Source organism: Falco naumanni, chromosome 3 (genome assembly GCF_017639655.2).
Source record: "Falco naumanni isolate bFalNau1 chromosome 3, bFalNau1.pat, whole genome shotgun sequence".
Lineage (NCBI taxonomy): Eukaryota > Metazoa > Chordata > Aves > Falconiformes > Falconidae > Falco > Falco naumanni.
This window is the reverse complement of record NC_054056.1, coordinates 93507560-93523316: the sequence shown is the minus strand read 5'-3', so window position 1 is coordinate 93523316 and position 15757 is coordinate 93507560. Positions and strand designations below refer to the sequence as shown.

Here is a 15757-nt window from a genome sequence, read left to right as displayed (position 1 = left end):
TGCTGAATCCTGGGTTTGGGGACAATTGGGGTTATCTGATTGTAACAGCAAGACTGGAAAGACATGCATGTGTTTAGTGTTTCTTGTTGGGTATATGCCACCTACTGCCAGGAGATGATCTTGTTAAAGGATGTGTTTGGCGTTATTGGCGTATGTTGCTTTTTTTTTCCTCTTTGCACAAGCTTTTTCATATGCTTCTTGTGTTAGCCTTTTAGTTGGCTGGAACACCTGTTAAGCTAAGATCAAGGAACTGACCTGACTTAAACCAAGCTACAAGTAATCCTCCCCCAAATTTGTCATGAAATTTGCTTGCACAACTAAAAGAAGTGGTGGTACACTTGCAAAGTTTAAATAAGCTCAACCAAAATGTATTACAAACCATGACTCCAGTTTACCTGCATGAAAAGCAGAGAATAGACAATAACAATCCAATCTTTTGTGCATAGTGCCAAAATTTTGGATACAACACTCGACAGTAAAATCTGTGAGAAATAACTGTCACAGTTTTGTTGGATCTGTATCTTACATTTCAGTTGAAAGCTATGCTGCAATAACTGTAGTAGGGCTGCTACAAACAAATTTTCTCCACCTTGCTGTAAACTCATGTACTATGCCGATTTTACCTTGTATGTGGCTTGATAGCTGTGGGTCTAGTAGTTCTTTCCTGATTTTCATATTGTCTTCACAGAATGACTATTTCTAATATACTACTTCAAACTGCCATGATCTTGCTGCATAGTTTTTTTCAATTGTCTTAATGCTCCTTTCCAAACTTAGAAAAGATAGTGTGATATTCTGAAGTTCTAGCAGTTATTTCTTAGTACACTCATACAAATTTCTGAAGGAATCAGCCGACTGCAAGTATGAAGTGGGTCGTTGGCATGTATGAAGTAGCAAGAGTACAAGTGTGTATCACAAGTTAAGTGGTCCTTCCAGATTCTGATTCACTTTCCAGGTATGCCTCTATTCCCTTTATTTTTTTCAAGACCCATACTAAGTGAAGGGAAATAAAACTTTATTTAAAGCCTTTAAACTTGATAAAATACCTCTACCTTGTCCTGATAAAATGAAGTTGTTAGATGAATCCTTGGGACATTGGTGATGTGGACAAATCAAGGAATATTCTGAAGTGACTATCCAAATAGAGACTCTTGTTGAGGTCAAGCTCTTTGGACCTGCCTTCCCTCTGACAGTCTTCTCCATTACTGAAAGGTTTCTAACTTTGATAGACCAAAGCTACGTCAAATCTTTCTTTACTATTTATAGAATCACAGAATCATTTATGATCTTAAAGATCTTTTCCAACATCAAGTCCAACCATTAACCCAGCATTGCCAAGTCCATCACTAAACCCTAAGTGCCACATCTGTCCTCCCTTCAGGGATGGTTGACTACACCACTTCCCAGGGCAGCCTGTTCTAATGCTTGACCACTCTTTCAGTGAAGAAATTTTCCCTAATATCCAATCTAAACCTCCTCTGGCTCAACTTGAAGCTGTTTCCTCTTGCCCTATCAGTTCTTACCTGGGAGAAGAGACTGACACCTACCTCACAGCAGAGAGTGAGAGGGTCCCTCTGAGTCTCCAAGTCTCCAAACTAAACACCCCCAGCTCCCTCAGCCACTCCTCATAAGACCTGTGCTCCAGACCCTTCACCAGCTCCATTGTCCATCTCTGGACACGCTCCAGCACCTCGCTGTCCCTCTTGCAGCAAGGGGCCCAAAACTGAACGCAGTATTTGAGGTGTGGCCTCACCAGTGCTGAGTATAGAAGAGACACTATATTTTCCCTAGTTCTGCTGGCCACACTGTTTCTGATACTAAGCCAGGATGATATTGGCCCTTCCTATCTTATTTTTAAGTACTTTCTTTTTTCTCTTCACCTAGACAGTGTTCCAGGAATGTTTTTTTTCTCCTTCCAGAATTCTTTTGAGTACTCGTATTCCCAATAGCTGTTTCCTCAGGTGTCTGCATTAACTTCTTCTGACAGCAGCAGAATTGCGTTAAATGGTGCTGTAAACTAGAACTAACAGACTCGATACACACAGGCTGTACCACCACAACAGGCAGCTTCTGCTACTTTGCCAGCAGAATAATTTAAGGTTTTTAAGCACCAGCTATCTGATGATCGATATGTGCTTTCCTCTCAGGATCTAACTCTCATTTTGGCAGTTCTGCTGTCAATATTTAAATTGGAAACAGGTGCTAGGAAACCTGTTTATGAGATTGCTGTTTTCAGATGCAAAAACTTAAATTTGTGGCAATTATCCAAAGAAGAAAGAGTAGTTACATTTAACTGAAGTTGGATTTCCATAAAGATATTTAGGTATTAAAGATATCACGTGATGAAACATCCACCTATACCTGAGATGGGGTGCTTCTATTGAGAATTGATGGAAATTATTTCCTAGCTGCCCTTGATGACCCCTCTCTATGCCTATCTGCATTTTTTAAACAGTCTCTGCTACTATTTGGATGACTAATTAATTATGGGGATGTTCAAGACTTCATTGTGACTGCTGCCAGGAATCAAACACAGGTTAGCACCTAAAAACACAAGTGTGCATTTGGATTTAATAAAGCAATCTAATTTATGTCTTCTCTTTACTTGAGCAAGTCACAAGGAGACTTCTTCACCCAGCAGGCTGGTGTAGCTTATTCCCTTGATTCTTCCCGTGCAAAATTGTCTCAGCAGTTTTGATCTGATCTGCCTGAGTGATACTTTGAAACACTTTCCCTGGTGAATGGTTGAAAGCATAAATTTCTGAGAAGTATGGAGGAAAAGGACAATGACAGATTAAAGTATTGACTGAAAGTTCACCTCTCCAAATGGCTTACCAGTAATAAGCAGAGGAGGGAGATGCCAGCAGGGATGGAGAGGATCATTTATGTTTTCTCCCCATTTGTCTTCCTGTGCAGATCTCCTTCTATGCTGGCCTTCTGCTAGATTACTATTTTCTAATAATTCTAATAATTTGAAACTACTTCTAGTCTTACTTTCTCTTGTCTAGAATTTTACTGGTATCACCTTTTTTAGAACTTACTCTCCATCCTGTCTAGCCATTTATCTTTTCTACAAGATCAGATGCTTTTTGGGATAGATCATGGCTTTGACTATATCTATGAAACATTCTGTAGATCTGCAGTTCTGCTAGGCTAAATAAAAACATGAAAATAAGAGAAGAGCATGGAAAAAGGAAAAGATGGAAAAGGAGGAAAATAACCTTTATATTTCAGCTTCACCAGCTGGTGGACTTTTAACTGGCAATATAAAATCAGGACTGAAATGCACACACACAAAGTATTTGACCTAAATGTGTGTTGCTAGCTAAGATAATGAGAAAGTGGTAATGACTGCTGATAGATTCTTCGTAAGAGTACAGTGTGTATTTCCTGATGAGCTTATTCAAAAATACAATCTTTAAAGCACGCTACAGAGAGAACAAAGACCTAAGAGTTTTATACCAAAATATACCAGATGAAAGAAGGAGACAAAAAGGACTTTTGTTTCTTTATTGACTCGTTTCCAAACTTGAATTCTATCTCAGCTGACTTGTGGCTTCCACTTCTAGTTTAAAAAAAAGATACATTTGTCATGTTTCTGTTGTTTTTTCTTCAAAAATTACAAGCAGCTAGGGAAGTTTAGGAGAATGTTATATACCAAAGATTATGTCTAAGCCTACATCAGAAAGACAAAGTGGCAGGAGGAGGAAGAGTGGAATGAACATCAGCTTTTTTTCAAAGATTTAACATTTGAAATCATATTAAGTAGTTTGGTTAGAAGACAATGCAGCCTCATATGAACCAGTGCAAATCTACCTGTTGGAAAATTTTTACTTTACATTTATTTTGTGGGTTATCTTGTTATGCATATTTTTATTACATATACATTAGGTGTACATATTTGAAAATTTTCATAATCACAATAGAACATGTCCTGACACGTGGCACTAAGAAATTGTTTAAATGTATGACATTCAGTGTTAACCTACTATTTGTTGTGTTATATTGGATAGAATTTGCATACAGTGAATTTAAGCATAGTTAGTACTTCATCAGAATACTGATCACAGCTCAGTTTGAATCTTTATTTCTGGTGAATGTGTTTTTCATATACATAAAACTTTCAGCTGCAATGCATATATTGGTTAAGATATTATTCAGCTTATCTTTTAAGTTTTGGAAATATTGTTCTTCCCTTTAAGTGAAAAAAAACCCACAAAACAATCTACCCTAAAAAGCTAATTAGACAGCTAACAACACTCCACCAAGGCAATTGGATGTATTATTCTGGCATTTGGTAATTACAGCAGTAATTACTAGCCGTACCCCCAGGAGTGGGAATGCACATCTGGAGTAGAGGGTGTAAAATACCATGTGTTTCTGGGAGATGAAGCCATTTTTCTTGCCTCTATGATATTTGATTTGCTGCTTAGTCATTTTTTGACAGTCATCAATTCCTGAACTTTAAGCTGTAGTCCAGTCCCTGAGCATGTGCATTTGTTCTTTTTTTACATGACCATGGATTCCACCAGTCATGTATGAATTAAAATGAAACTTTTTTCACAGCTGAAGAGTATGACTGGAGATACTATACTGTTCTGTGAAAGGGGGCACAAATATTAAGAGTCTTCTGGGAATGGGAACCTCCTTGTGCATCTTGGACATTTTGTGAACACAGCTGATGGATTAGGCTCCTCAAAGAAGCCCTTTGTGTAACTTGCGTACATGACTTCTTGTACAACTGATCGCAGTGTGATTTATGCCAAGCTGCTGAAATCAGTGCTGTTCTGGAAACAAGCAGCGGTAGGACCTTTGAGGGAGCTTTCATGCCAAAAAACCTGAAGGTGCCTGGAGAAATTATGCAGACCTAGGATCAGATACTAGCAACGTAGGATGTCTTTCAGATCACAGTTGTGGAACACCTAAAGCCTGCTGAAATCCTCATATGGGAGCCTGAATTCCTTCTTTACATAGCTTTTGTTGACCATACCAGAAATGTGACATTTTCCTTATATCCTAGAGTACCCCCTCGAGCCGGGGAAGAAACTAACAATCTGGGAGTAGACTGTTCTATGGCTCTTAATATCTATTCTCCTTCAATGTAGGCTATTTATAAACTTCTCCTTAACTGGGAGAAAATGTAGCTGCCTTTGGATTTCTGCTAGGTCCAGGCCTAGGCAGCAGGTGGAAGCAGGGAAGGCTGTTACCAAGTCTGCAGGTTGCATTTCTGGCACATCACAGTGGAGCTGTTTGTACCTGTTTGGGAACAGCCCAGGTTTCACCACAGCCTTAGCAAGACAAAGCTCCACACGTTTTCTTGCTTAACTGCAGGGGAAGTTCTCTACCATAGGCAGTACTGACTTTGTTACTTGGGGTCAAACCTTACAGCTTGCTTATGGATGCAGGTTTGTTTGATGCATGATGTAAATCCATTGGTCATTAGTGGTATGATTTGAGATTTATATTTTTTTTAAGGCAAAATCCCACGTGGCTTGAGGGTTTTGCTAACATAGGCGAAGCTAGAGTAACATTTTGGATTAAGAGCTGCCTAGGTCAGTTAAGAAAAGAGCATTTCATTTTATTTCTTGCTGCAAGTATCCTCAAATTCCTAGTTCACAGGCATCTCTTTTGGGACCATATCATCAGTGTGCCTGATGCCTACTTCAGAGAGATTTGTATCAGCAGTAGAAGTTATTTGCTTAGCGCTGAGCTCATCCCATGCATTGTTTGCAGTGCCATAGCAACCCTGCCTTGCTGTGAGCCGCACAGCAGAGCCAGCCTGCCCCGGTGCAGACCAGCAGTCCCCAGCCAGACCGAGGAACTCTGCAGCTTCTACTTCTGGTCTGCAGTCAAGGATTTCACCTTTGCGAATGAGGCCGTAAACCTGCAGATGGGGGTGCCAGCCCTTATGTATGTAGATCCAGGATGCAGTCGAAGAGGCTTACCACTGGTATGTAATGGTTTCCACCCGGGGTGATGGACTGAATCTGTGTCAGATGAGGTCTGACCCCAGGATGATTGTCTCAAGTACAGACATGGTGATACAAAAGTGGGGGATTTTGAACTGCTAGGTTTAAACTTGCCCAGCAAAATACATCAATTTGAAGAGAGAACTTTACTCCCTTCAAATGGCATCACAAAAAAATGGAATATTCTCTTAAAATGGGTGAGATTTGCTTAGCTGGGAATGCCCACAATTACATTTATTTCAATTTTATTGTATGATTCGTAATATTTGCTGTTCAAGGCTCCCAGAGTTTCATACAAATCTGTATTTTTGTTAAAAAACAGTAAGTAACCAAATTTGCTGAAAGAAGTTAACTGATATGTATGAGAAATAATCTAGTTCAATAATACTTGTATTATCTTTAAATCATTCTTGTGATAGTCAACCTTTTTATGCACGGGTCAACATCACTGCATGTTCTTCGAGTTTATTTTACTTCCTTAGGCTGTTATTTTATTTCAGAATATCCAGGAAGGTTGTCATGCTTCACTACTTTTTGTTTCTATTCAGTAATCATAGCTGAACAAGCTTGACTGTATTGCTTGGATAACATATGATTTTCAGTTTTTGTGTTTCAGAGCCTCCGTGTATAACAGAAGAAGTGCTTGTAAGTATGCTTTATAAGCTTTGATCCTTCATTTTGTCATGCAACTGTAGAGCAAAAAAAGCAAAAAATATTTTTGGAAACTGTTGTCTAGTTTCTCTTTTCTTTCCTCTGTGTAAGTATGCAGTATTGAGTACTTTCTTACAGTTTTCTCAGACAAAAATTAATTAGCTTGAAAATAATAAGAAAAAAAAAGTAACAGGAAACTGGAGAATAAGGATGGAAATGGAAAGTGAGATAGGCTGAAGGAAGGAAACAATCAACTGAGAGGTTCAACATGACAAGTTTAACAACCTTCTCCTTATTTACCTTTCTTGCTTGTAGTTCATTGTAGGATTTCCCTGAAGTTTGTCTTCTCATTTGAAGAGATGTTTGCCTGCTACCCCATATGAAATGACACCTTAAATCTTGTAGCATAGGTAACATTTGTCTCTTCCACATTTTGGATGCCTTTGTAACTGTGTATTTTACAGTACAAATGTATTGCTATTTCTTTTGAGAGCCTCTAGATAGTATTTTATTATCATAAACAGAAGTAACACGAATTCAGGTAGAGATAAACTATATACCTCCCAAAGGTGGCTGGATCAGTAGCACAACTAAAGTGCATCTACACCCATGCACGCAGCATGGGCAACAAACAGGAGGAGCTGAGAGCCATTGTGCAGCAGGAAAACTATGGCATAGTTTGGAAACACGGTGGGATGAGTTGCACGACTGGAGTGCTGCAGTGGATGGCTATAAACTCTTCAGAAGGGATAGGCAAGGAAGGAGAGGTAGCAGGGTAGTCCTGTATGTTAGGGGGTGTTTGATGGTCTAGAGCTTAATGATGGTAACAACAAAGTCAAATTGTATGGGTAAGGATCAGGGGGAGGGCCAACAAGGCAGATGTCATGGTGGGAGTCTGTTAGAGACCAGCTGGCCAGGATGAAGAAGCAGACAAAATATTATATAAGCAGCTGGGAGAAGCCTTGTAATCGCTAGCCCTTGTTCTCATGGAGGACTTCAATTTACTGGATGTCTGCTGAAGATACAACACAGTGGAGAGGAAATTGTCTCGGAGGTTCGTGGAGTGTGTGGAAGGCACCTGCCTGGCACAGCTGGTGAGTGAGCCAGCCAGGGGACATGCCCCCCGCTGGACCTGCTCTTTGCGACCAGGGAAGGACTGGTGGGCGATGGTGGTGGTCAGAGGATGCCTTGGGCATAGCGATCATGAAGTGTTTTTCAATTCTTAGAGAGGTAAGGAGGTGGGTCAGTAGAACTGCTGCCTTGGACTTCCAGAGGGCAGACTTTGGCTTGTTTAGGAGCCTGGTTGACAGAGTCCCTTGGGAGGCAGCCCTGAAGGGTCTGGAGCACAGGTCTTATGAGGAGCAGCTGAGGGAACTGGGGTTGTTTAGTCTGGAGAGGAGGAGGCTCGGGGGGACCCTACCACTCTGTAGCTACCTGAAAGGAGGCTGTAGGCAGATGGGGGTGGGTCTCCCAGGTAACAAGCAACAGGACAAGAGGAAACAGCTTCAAGTTGCACCAGGGGAGGTTTAGATTGGATATTAGGAAAAATTTCTTCAGTGAAAGAGTGGTCAAGCATTGGAACAGCCTGCCCAGGGAGGTGGTGTAGTCACCATCCCTGGAAGTGTTTGAAAGATGTGTGGATGTGGCACTTAGGGACATGGTTTAGTGGTGGACTTGGCAGTGTTGGGTTAACAGTTGGACTTGATGATTAAATATTAAATTAAATAATTAAATGTCTTTTCCAACCTAAATGACATTATGGCATTATATATAGCAGATATTTAGCATATATAAATACGTACATTAGAACTTCTCTCAACTGCATCTTTACATTGCATTAAACCTTGATTCTGCAGGCTATTTAATTTAACTAGACATGTCTGACTCCAGGTGAACTTTACACATGGACATGAAGCTGTATGACTTCTATGTAAGATCAGGGTTTTACAACAACTTTTGACATTTAAAGACACCATTTATTATATATTTTTCAAAAGTGGAGATGTATTTATCATTTCAGTGTGTGCTGCAACATGAAATGCAAAATTTTCAGGATGGTGCCACTTCTACCCATATTTAGCTTCCCCTTGGGTGTCTATTAATATTTCTGTGTTTTTGTACTTTTTCATGATGGCAGCAATAGAGAAAACTATCAAATACTATAGATAGAAAATCATTAGATTTGTTTCCACAAAATAGCCAAGAAATTGTTGTGTACCATTGACAAAAGGATTTTAAAATGCCTTTCAATGTTAAAAGAGTGATAGAAATCAGGATAGGCCTGGGATATTTCTATTTGAACACAAATTGCATGAAGGCAAAACTGCAGTTTTGGACCAATTTTTAGCACACTTTGACCTCCAGCTGCAATTGTAAGGCAGCTTTTTCTAGACATAACATGGACTGTGCAGTAGGAAAGATGGCATGGGAAGAAACAAAATGATTCCTGACACAAAAATCTATGCTATAGTATTGTATATACAACTCTACAACCTATATTTTGCAACTATAAAAGTGCAACTATGCTTTCAAATGGAAATGAGGCTGACCGCAGAAAAACTTCCAAAAGCCATAGCAAAGTCTATTGTGTATAGATGCAGTAAGATCAGTAAGTAGTGAAGCTTGCATTAATAAGTTCATAAATATTTTATTGATTAATTGACCACTATGTTTACATTTCTTGCCATTATATGGAACTACAGAGAATTATATCCTTGACAAATTAAAAACATGTTACCTGCATATTCTTAAAGAGCTTATATTTCAGCCAGCAATAAATTAATTGGTTTGGATAAGTCTTTTGAAACAATAAAATATTTTCATGGGGTATTATCATATCTAGCCATCTTCAGATTCATCCTTATCAGTGTTAGATCTAATTGTGCATTACCCAAACCAAACACGAGTCAGACTGCAGCTTGCTTTTAATGAATTTGTTTGTTAATTGTTTCAGCACTTGCTGGATTAAGATTTCTGGATCTGACTAATTGCCTAATGACAGCAGTGAGAGCATTTCCTGTTGACTTCAAAATGTTTTGAGTTAGGCACCTTGCTAAATTCTCTTATTTAATCAGTGTCCTAACATCTCTAGGTCCATGGTACTGCAATTGCATTGGACTGTGCGCCTGTGATCCAAATAAAGTGCAATCTCTGTAATGCAGAAAACCTTGCTTTCAGTGTTAGCTTTCTTCAGGAATGTGCATGAGCTAACTTGCCTGCCTGTATCAGTTACAGCAGCAACCATAAGTGCTAAGAGAGAAATGTTGGCAGACCAAGGATGGACAAACACCATCAGGTCTGGTTCTGACTTGTCATGCAGCACGTATGGGCCTTCCTGAGATCATATTAATGTACATTAACTCAAGATTTCTTCTTTACTTGAGTACAAGCTGTCTCTTATTTCAGTTAGGCACTGTGAGGTTTGGATCAAGGTACTGCGTGCCTACAAGTGACATACATGGTGCGCAAACCTCTCTTTAATGCTATTCCACACCAGTGCATTTCAATGCTATGAACTTAAGAATGAGAAAAAAAGATTTGTGTCACAATACTTTTGTTGATATTGGCAAATACTTTTGATTCAGGTGCATTCTCCTTGAGTTGCAAGACAGAAATAATAGAATATTCAAGAAACAGAAACTCCTAAAAACTTTTCAGAAGTCCTCATTTTCCTGAAGACAGATTTCTGAAGACCAATGGAATAATGTTCTACTTTTACCTTCTGTTGGAATACGGGTGATGGTGTTGACTGCAGTAGAAATAAGATTGGGATCCATACTTATTTATTTGTCAAGAGCAAAAAAAATTAATTTATATTCTACAGCTTTTGAGTCTTGTTAGCAGGATTTACAATGCAGGGATCAGAAAGGGTATGAAACCACCTGCTGATGCTGTCTTCACTTCTGATGAAGTCAACAGGAACCCTCCCAGTTCTGTCAGATTTAAACTATGGCATACACTGCTTGCTTGATGAGCCAGATTATAGATCAGTGAACTGTTTTTTTTATTCCCAAAACATCCCCAAGCAGCAGCATGGGAGCAGAAGCAGCCTCTGGTGAACTTTTATACTCCCCTCCTTCCCAGATGCAAGAGAGAAAGGTATAATGTGGGGAATTTCTAAACTGTTAGCTTATGCATATTTTTTCAAGAGTAAACGCTCAGATTTTCAGCATTTAGAAGCTGTTGGATTTATGAACACTGAATTTGTGAATTTCTTGAGAAAGGATTTACTTTCTTATGTGTTTTTTAAATTGCTAAGAACCTCAGTAGTGTGCAATGGCTAGGTTATAATGATGCAATGATTATATTCTCAAAAGTGGGAAATAACATTTTGCAAAAGTTTGCATGCCATATCTCATGGAGAAATAATTGAGGCAACAGTGCATTCAACCCATGTCAGCACAGATTAGTACAAGCCTTGCTTTGTGGTTTTGTCTCCCTACAGGAAGAATACTTAGCCACAGATGATATGCTTGTGGACTACTTCAATGAATTTTTGAGTCTTCCAGTAAGTGCCTTACAGAAATCTCTTGCAAAATACAAGAAATATCTTACTAAGATTAATAGTAAGGTAATTCAACTTAGAATATTTTGCATTTTGCCACTGGGTAGTTAAATGGCTTTTACAATATGTCTGTAATTTAATGGCAACAACTCTTATTGCTCAATGTTATTTTCAGTATCAGGAAAAAACACCTAGTATCTGGGCTTCTGGGGACATGTTTTCTCTTGCAGATTTATGTATTTAAATCACAGTGCACCAAACCAGTATAATTAGGAAATGAGAAAGACACATAAATACTTATTAAAAAAGTATAAGGAGTGCACTTCTATTCCAGTACCACATGCTGACATAAATGTTTCTCCTTTTGCATTCTTCTGGTAACGCACTCGGTGATTAATAAATATTCTAGCTCAGGAACCAACTCAGTTTCTCTTCATGGCTGTGAAGGTCTCAAAGTTGGCACTTCCCTCTTCTTCCGTTCCATCTGCATCTAGAAGTATGTAGCCTTAAGCTGTGTTCTGTGTGCTGATCAGGTTGCAGTTAGACCACCATACCCAGTGCCCTGTATTAAATCCGTTGCCCTGCATTTTGTTCCTTTTCCCCATAAACTACCCTGCCTCCCCACACTCTCACAAGAGTCATATGTACTATCCTGCTCCCTTAATGTAGCAACCTCACCCAATAGTATTCATGGCCCTATCTTCATTCTCTCCATCCCTACACCTCACACCCATACTCCCCTGCAAGGTGGCTCAGACCTTTCCACAGTGTCACAGTGGCTCCTGTGGTGTCTCCCAGTCAATCTACCACAGAGCTGCCCCACAGTCTGTCCCCCTCCTAAAGTACTGCAGTCCGACAGACTGTACTACGACAACATATACCCGTTTCTGCAGTTTGCTTGATAGGAACCATCACCAGCATTAGGAAAGGGAAGAATATTTCTTGATGCTTCTTGGACCTAAGACTGTGGTGCAGCCTCTTTTGGAATAAATTCAGTTAGATTCAGGCTTACTAAACTGAACATAGATGTGCTCTCTAAGACAAACTGAACTAGATATAGATGTGCTCTCTAAGCCACATCACAGATTTGTGTAAAAGCACACATAATGGGAGTTGCAGAACTAAGGATGGTAGAATGGTGTTCTAACGCCCATTTTTTTATCTTAAAATAGAATCTGGAGGTATCAACTTTACATCAGTGTGGATTTTGTTCATAGCAGTGATACTGACCTCTTTCAGGAGCTCAGACTTTCACCACACTGCCAGATTTTTTCAAAGCTAGGGAGATACAGATGGAAGAAAATTGTGGAGAGAGGACTGTGTTTTTTCTCTCCTTTTTTTTTTTTTTTTATTCCCCTTGCAGCTGCTTTAGGATGTCTGCCTAAATCCGAGCCTAACTACATAGCTTTTAAACCCAGATCTCCTTCCATGTGCCACGTTGTTCTTAGCACAGGGATACCATCCTCCACATCTCTGCTGCTTATTTGGAAATGATGCTACATTTTTTCCCCATATCACAGAGGATCGACTGGGTAAGAAGTTCAGCCTACTTAGTCTCTGGGTCTCCTTGGACATGCACAGATTCCAGGATATCTATTAGAGGCCAAAATTCCTTGGCCTCAGAGGGCTCCTCAGCCCACAGTCCTGGAACAGCTCAGCATCTCTGAACCACAGCAATTGTCCAGGTGCTCCTTACAGCTCTGGAAGCCCACAGAAAAGAATTCATGGACACTCCCGAGTAAACATGGTTTTACACTGGTAATCTTAATAGGTTTTTAACATGACACATGATGTCTCTTCTATATATTTACATATATTTAGGAAAACAGATGCTCTATTATCTATTTACCTGTAATGTTCTCATAATTGCTTTTGTTTTCTCATTGGTCTTTTCCTGAGGATTTACCCTCTTCAGGATTAAGTTATATTAATGCCTTGAGTTCTGTGGTTTGAATACCTTATATTCCCAATTCCCCTCTCCTTCTCAGAAGGTTTCTGCTAAAACACTGCATTGAAATTTCCATTGCTTTATTCTTGTTGTGCTTATACACTGTTGCCTAGGAACAGTATTACCCAGGTGTGCTAGTAGTTAGGCAACAAGTTAAACTGAAAATATTGTGTGACTTGATACAAGAAATCAGGGGTAGCGTGTGCTTATTTTAAGAGACTGCCACTGTGTTGATTTATACCAATAGAGTATGGAAAATTGTAACGCTGGGGACTTGCTATAGCGGCAGCAGATTTTTTTTTTCCTTTGATTTACAGTATATCCTCTCAGAGATTCTGTTGTTATAATAATATTCAATACAATCTGACTTGAATATCTAGGTACTCCAAAGATCTACATACTGTAATGGAGGATAGTCTGTACAGAAAGTATTTCTGCAAGATAAAATAATACAAATAAACCTCATGAGGGCACTTGTTGCCCATAATATGGTGATTTCACAGTAGCAGAATTCAATTACATGACACACAAACAAGTTACACCTTCCTTAGTAACTAATCTAAAATGAAAGATTTAAGAGAAACATTGGTCTGGATACATTTCCATTTCTAGCTGGTCAGGCATCCCTAGAATTCAAATCTTTCATCCATGTATTTGAAACATCCCAGAATATGTTTAGCCAGGAGTGAAATTTCAGAAGTCAGAAACTGCTATCCAGCTCAGTGTTGGAGGCTTCAGAAAGAAAGCACAGTAGTGTCAACTTGTCTCCTGCACGCTGCAAGCTGCCTGCTACTCACTCCACTCCAAGTCCATGCTGGGGCCTTACCCCTCATATTCCAGTTACCAGTGATCTTGATGAGGTCACACTCCTTATCTTTGCAACCTCAAGGGGTTGCACTAGAAATAAAAGACCTAACTGCATCTCAGCTAAAGCATATTCAGGAGATGACACTCTTCATTTCACAATGAGTCTCTGGCTGTGGGTTTCTCTTGCAGCACAAAGCTATCAAGTAACCACAATTTTATCAACTTCAGATTTGAAGACTACTTCTTTTGAAAGTCATTCTCACTATAAAAGCTCTCCACTGAGTAGTCTGGGATCCAGGATTTGATGCAGGTGATGATTCTGAAAAGAAACAAAGCCCAAGTAACAAAGTTTGGGCCAATCGGTCATTCTGAAAACAGAACTGTCCTGAAAACCTAGTGCTGTGGAGAGTGAAACCAGACCTGATCTACGAGAAGCAGGTGATGGAAAGTGCAGAAAGCAATCAGCTCTGCTGCACAGTTCAGGCCCTTCTCTGTTTTGAAGATGGCTGTGAATATTTCAATGCATCAATTTAAGGCATGAATGTGTGCTCGTTAGTTTCCTCTTGTCTTTTCCAGCTGTGTGGAGGGAGGCTGCAGGTGCAAAACCAACCTCCCTTAAAATGGCTTTTACATGAGAAAGGCTCTACTTGTATGTTATGTTGAGACTTATCCAGGACTAAAACTTGCTTGATATCTTTGACATCCAAGGAAGCAAAAGAAGCATTCCTGACATCTTATTGATAGTGACTTTTCTCAAAATGCTCTTCTCCTTTCTCTTAATTAGGTTGTGGTATGTGGTTGTGACTTGTGTCTTATCAACAGAAGGGAAATCCTGGACTCGTTAAAGTCAATGGGAGAGTTGCCATTGACCATTGTGTGCAGTGTGAATTTTCCAGGCACTTGATAGAGCTGCTCAGATTCTCTTCTGGTCTGTGCTCTCACTGACGTTTATTTATGATACACACATACCCATCTTAAGGAAGTTTTGGCAAAGCTCCTGGATGAGGTCTCTATTCATTCCCACCCTTTCAGGGCCTTAACCTAAGAAGCGGCCAAGCTGTGGTCACTCTCTTTCTCTTGGGATCAAACTACATTATTTGGGGTGGGATGTGGTGAGCATATTTACACATTTGTTAACTGTATCTGAAGTGAAGTATATCTGAAAACTGTTAAGGCAGAGAACAGTGAGATTTATATGTCTGATATCCTGGCAACACGGTGATGGATGCTGTTTTGGTTTCTGTTTTGGGAGGACTGAGAGAAATTTGCCTTCCTTTCAGTTAAGTGTATAACTTTAGGTTTCAGAATTATGTATTCTATTTATTCTTCAACTGAAACCATATTCAGTGTGCACTTGATGGCTAAGAGATTCTTTGCTGTCAAAAATGTACATGCAATTGTTTGTTTATTTAATAGTATTGCTGTACCACAGTCTGAAAACAGCTTTTTGTTGTTTGCTTGGAGAATTTTTCTGAAGCTGAGATTACTACACTGAGTTCATCGGTCATACTGGGTTCAAGGGAAGAACTGCCTGAGTGAAATAGTTTGTATACAGCCTTTGTTGGTATTCTCAAGTCCTTGTTGATCCTATTTATTGTGCTAAATCAATAATGTATGAAGCCCAAGCTTCAAGGCTCCTGCCAAACCTGATTTATTTTTTCTTAATATCTTGAGGTATAATTTGGCTCTGGAGTTTTCCCTCTCTGTCTTCAAAGGATCAAAAATTGGCCCAAACTAGAGAAAGAATGATACACTTAGTCTTTGGTTAGTGTATTTTACTTGTCTGTAAAAAGCCAAAGCACTTGCCAAATGTGGGGTAAGAAAGACATTTCTTAGTATATTAGATTGGCACACATAATTTTCCCCCTTCCTTTATAG

At 39.5% G+C, this 15757-nt stretch overlaps 1 protein-coding gene across 1 annotated transcript in view; it reads left to right on the top strand.

Moving 5' to 3' along the window:
• Nucleotides 1-7736: 7736 nt before the first annotated feature.
• The window catches only part of RGS22 (regulator of G protein signaling 22), a 63483-nt gene continuing 55462 nt past the window's right edge, over nt 7737-15757 (top strand). Inside the window, exons 1-2 of the mRNA XM_040586682.1 lie at nt 7737-7850; nt 11065-11127. Coding sequence (XP_040442616.1) covers nt 7737-7850; nt 11065-11127 — 177 coding nt within the window. The remainder of the gene's footprint in view (nt 7851-11064; nt 11128-15757) is intronic.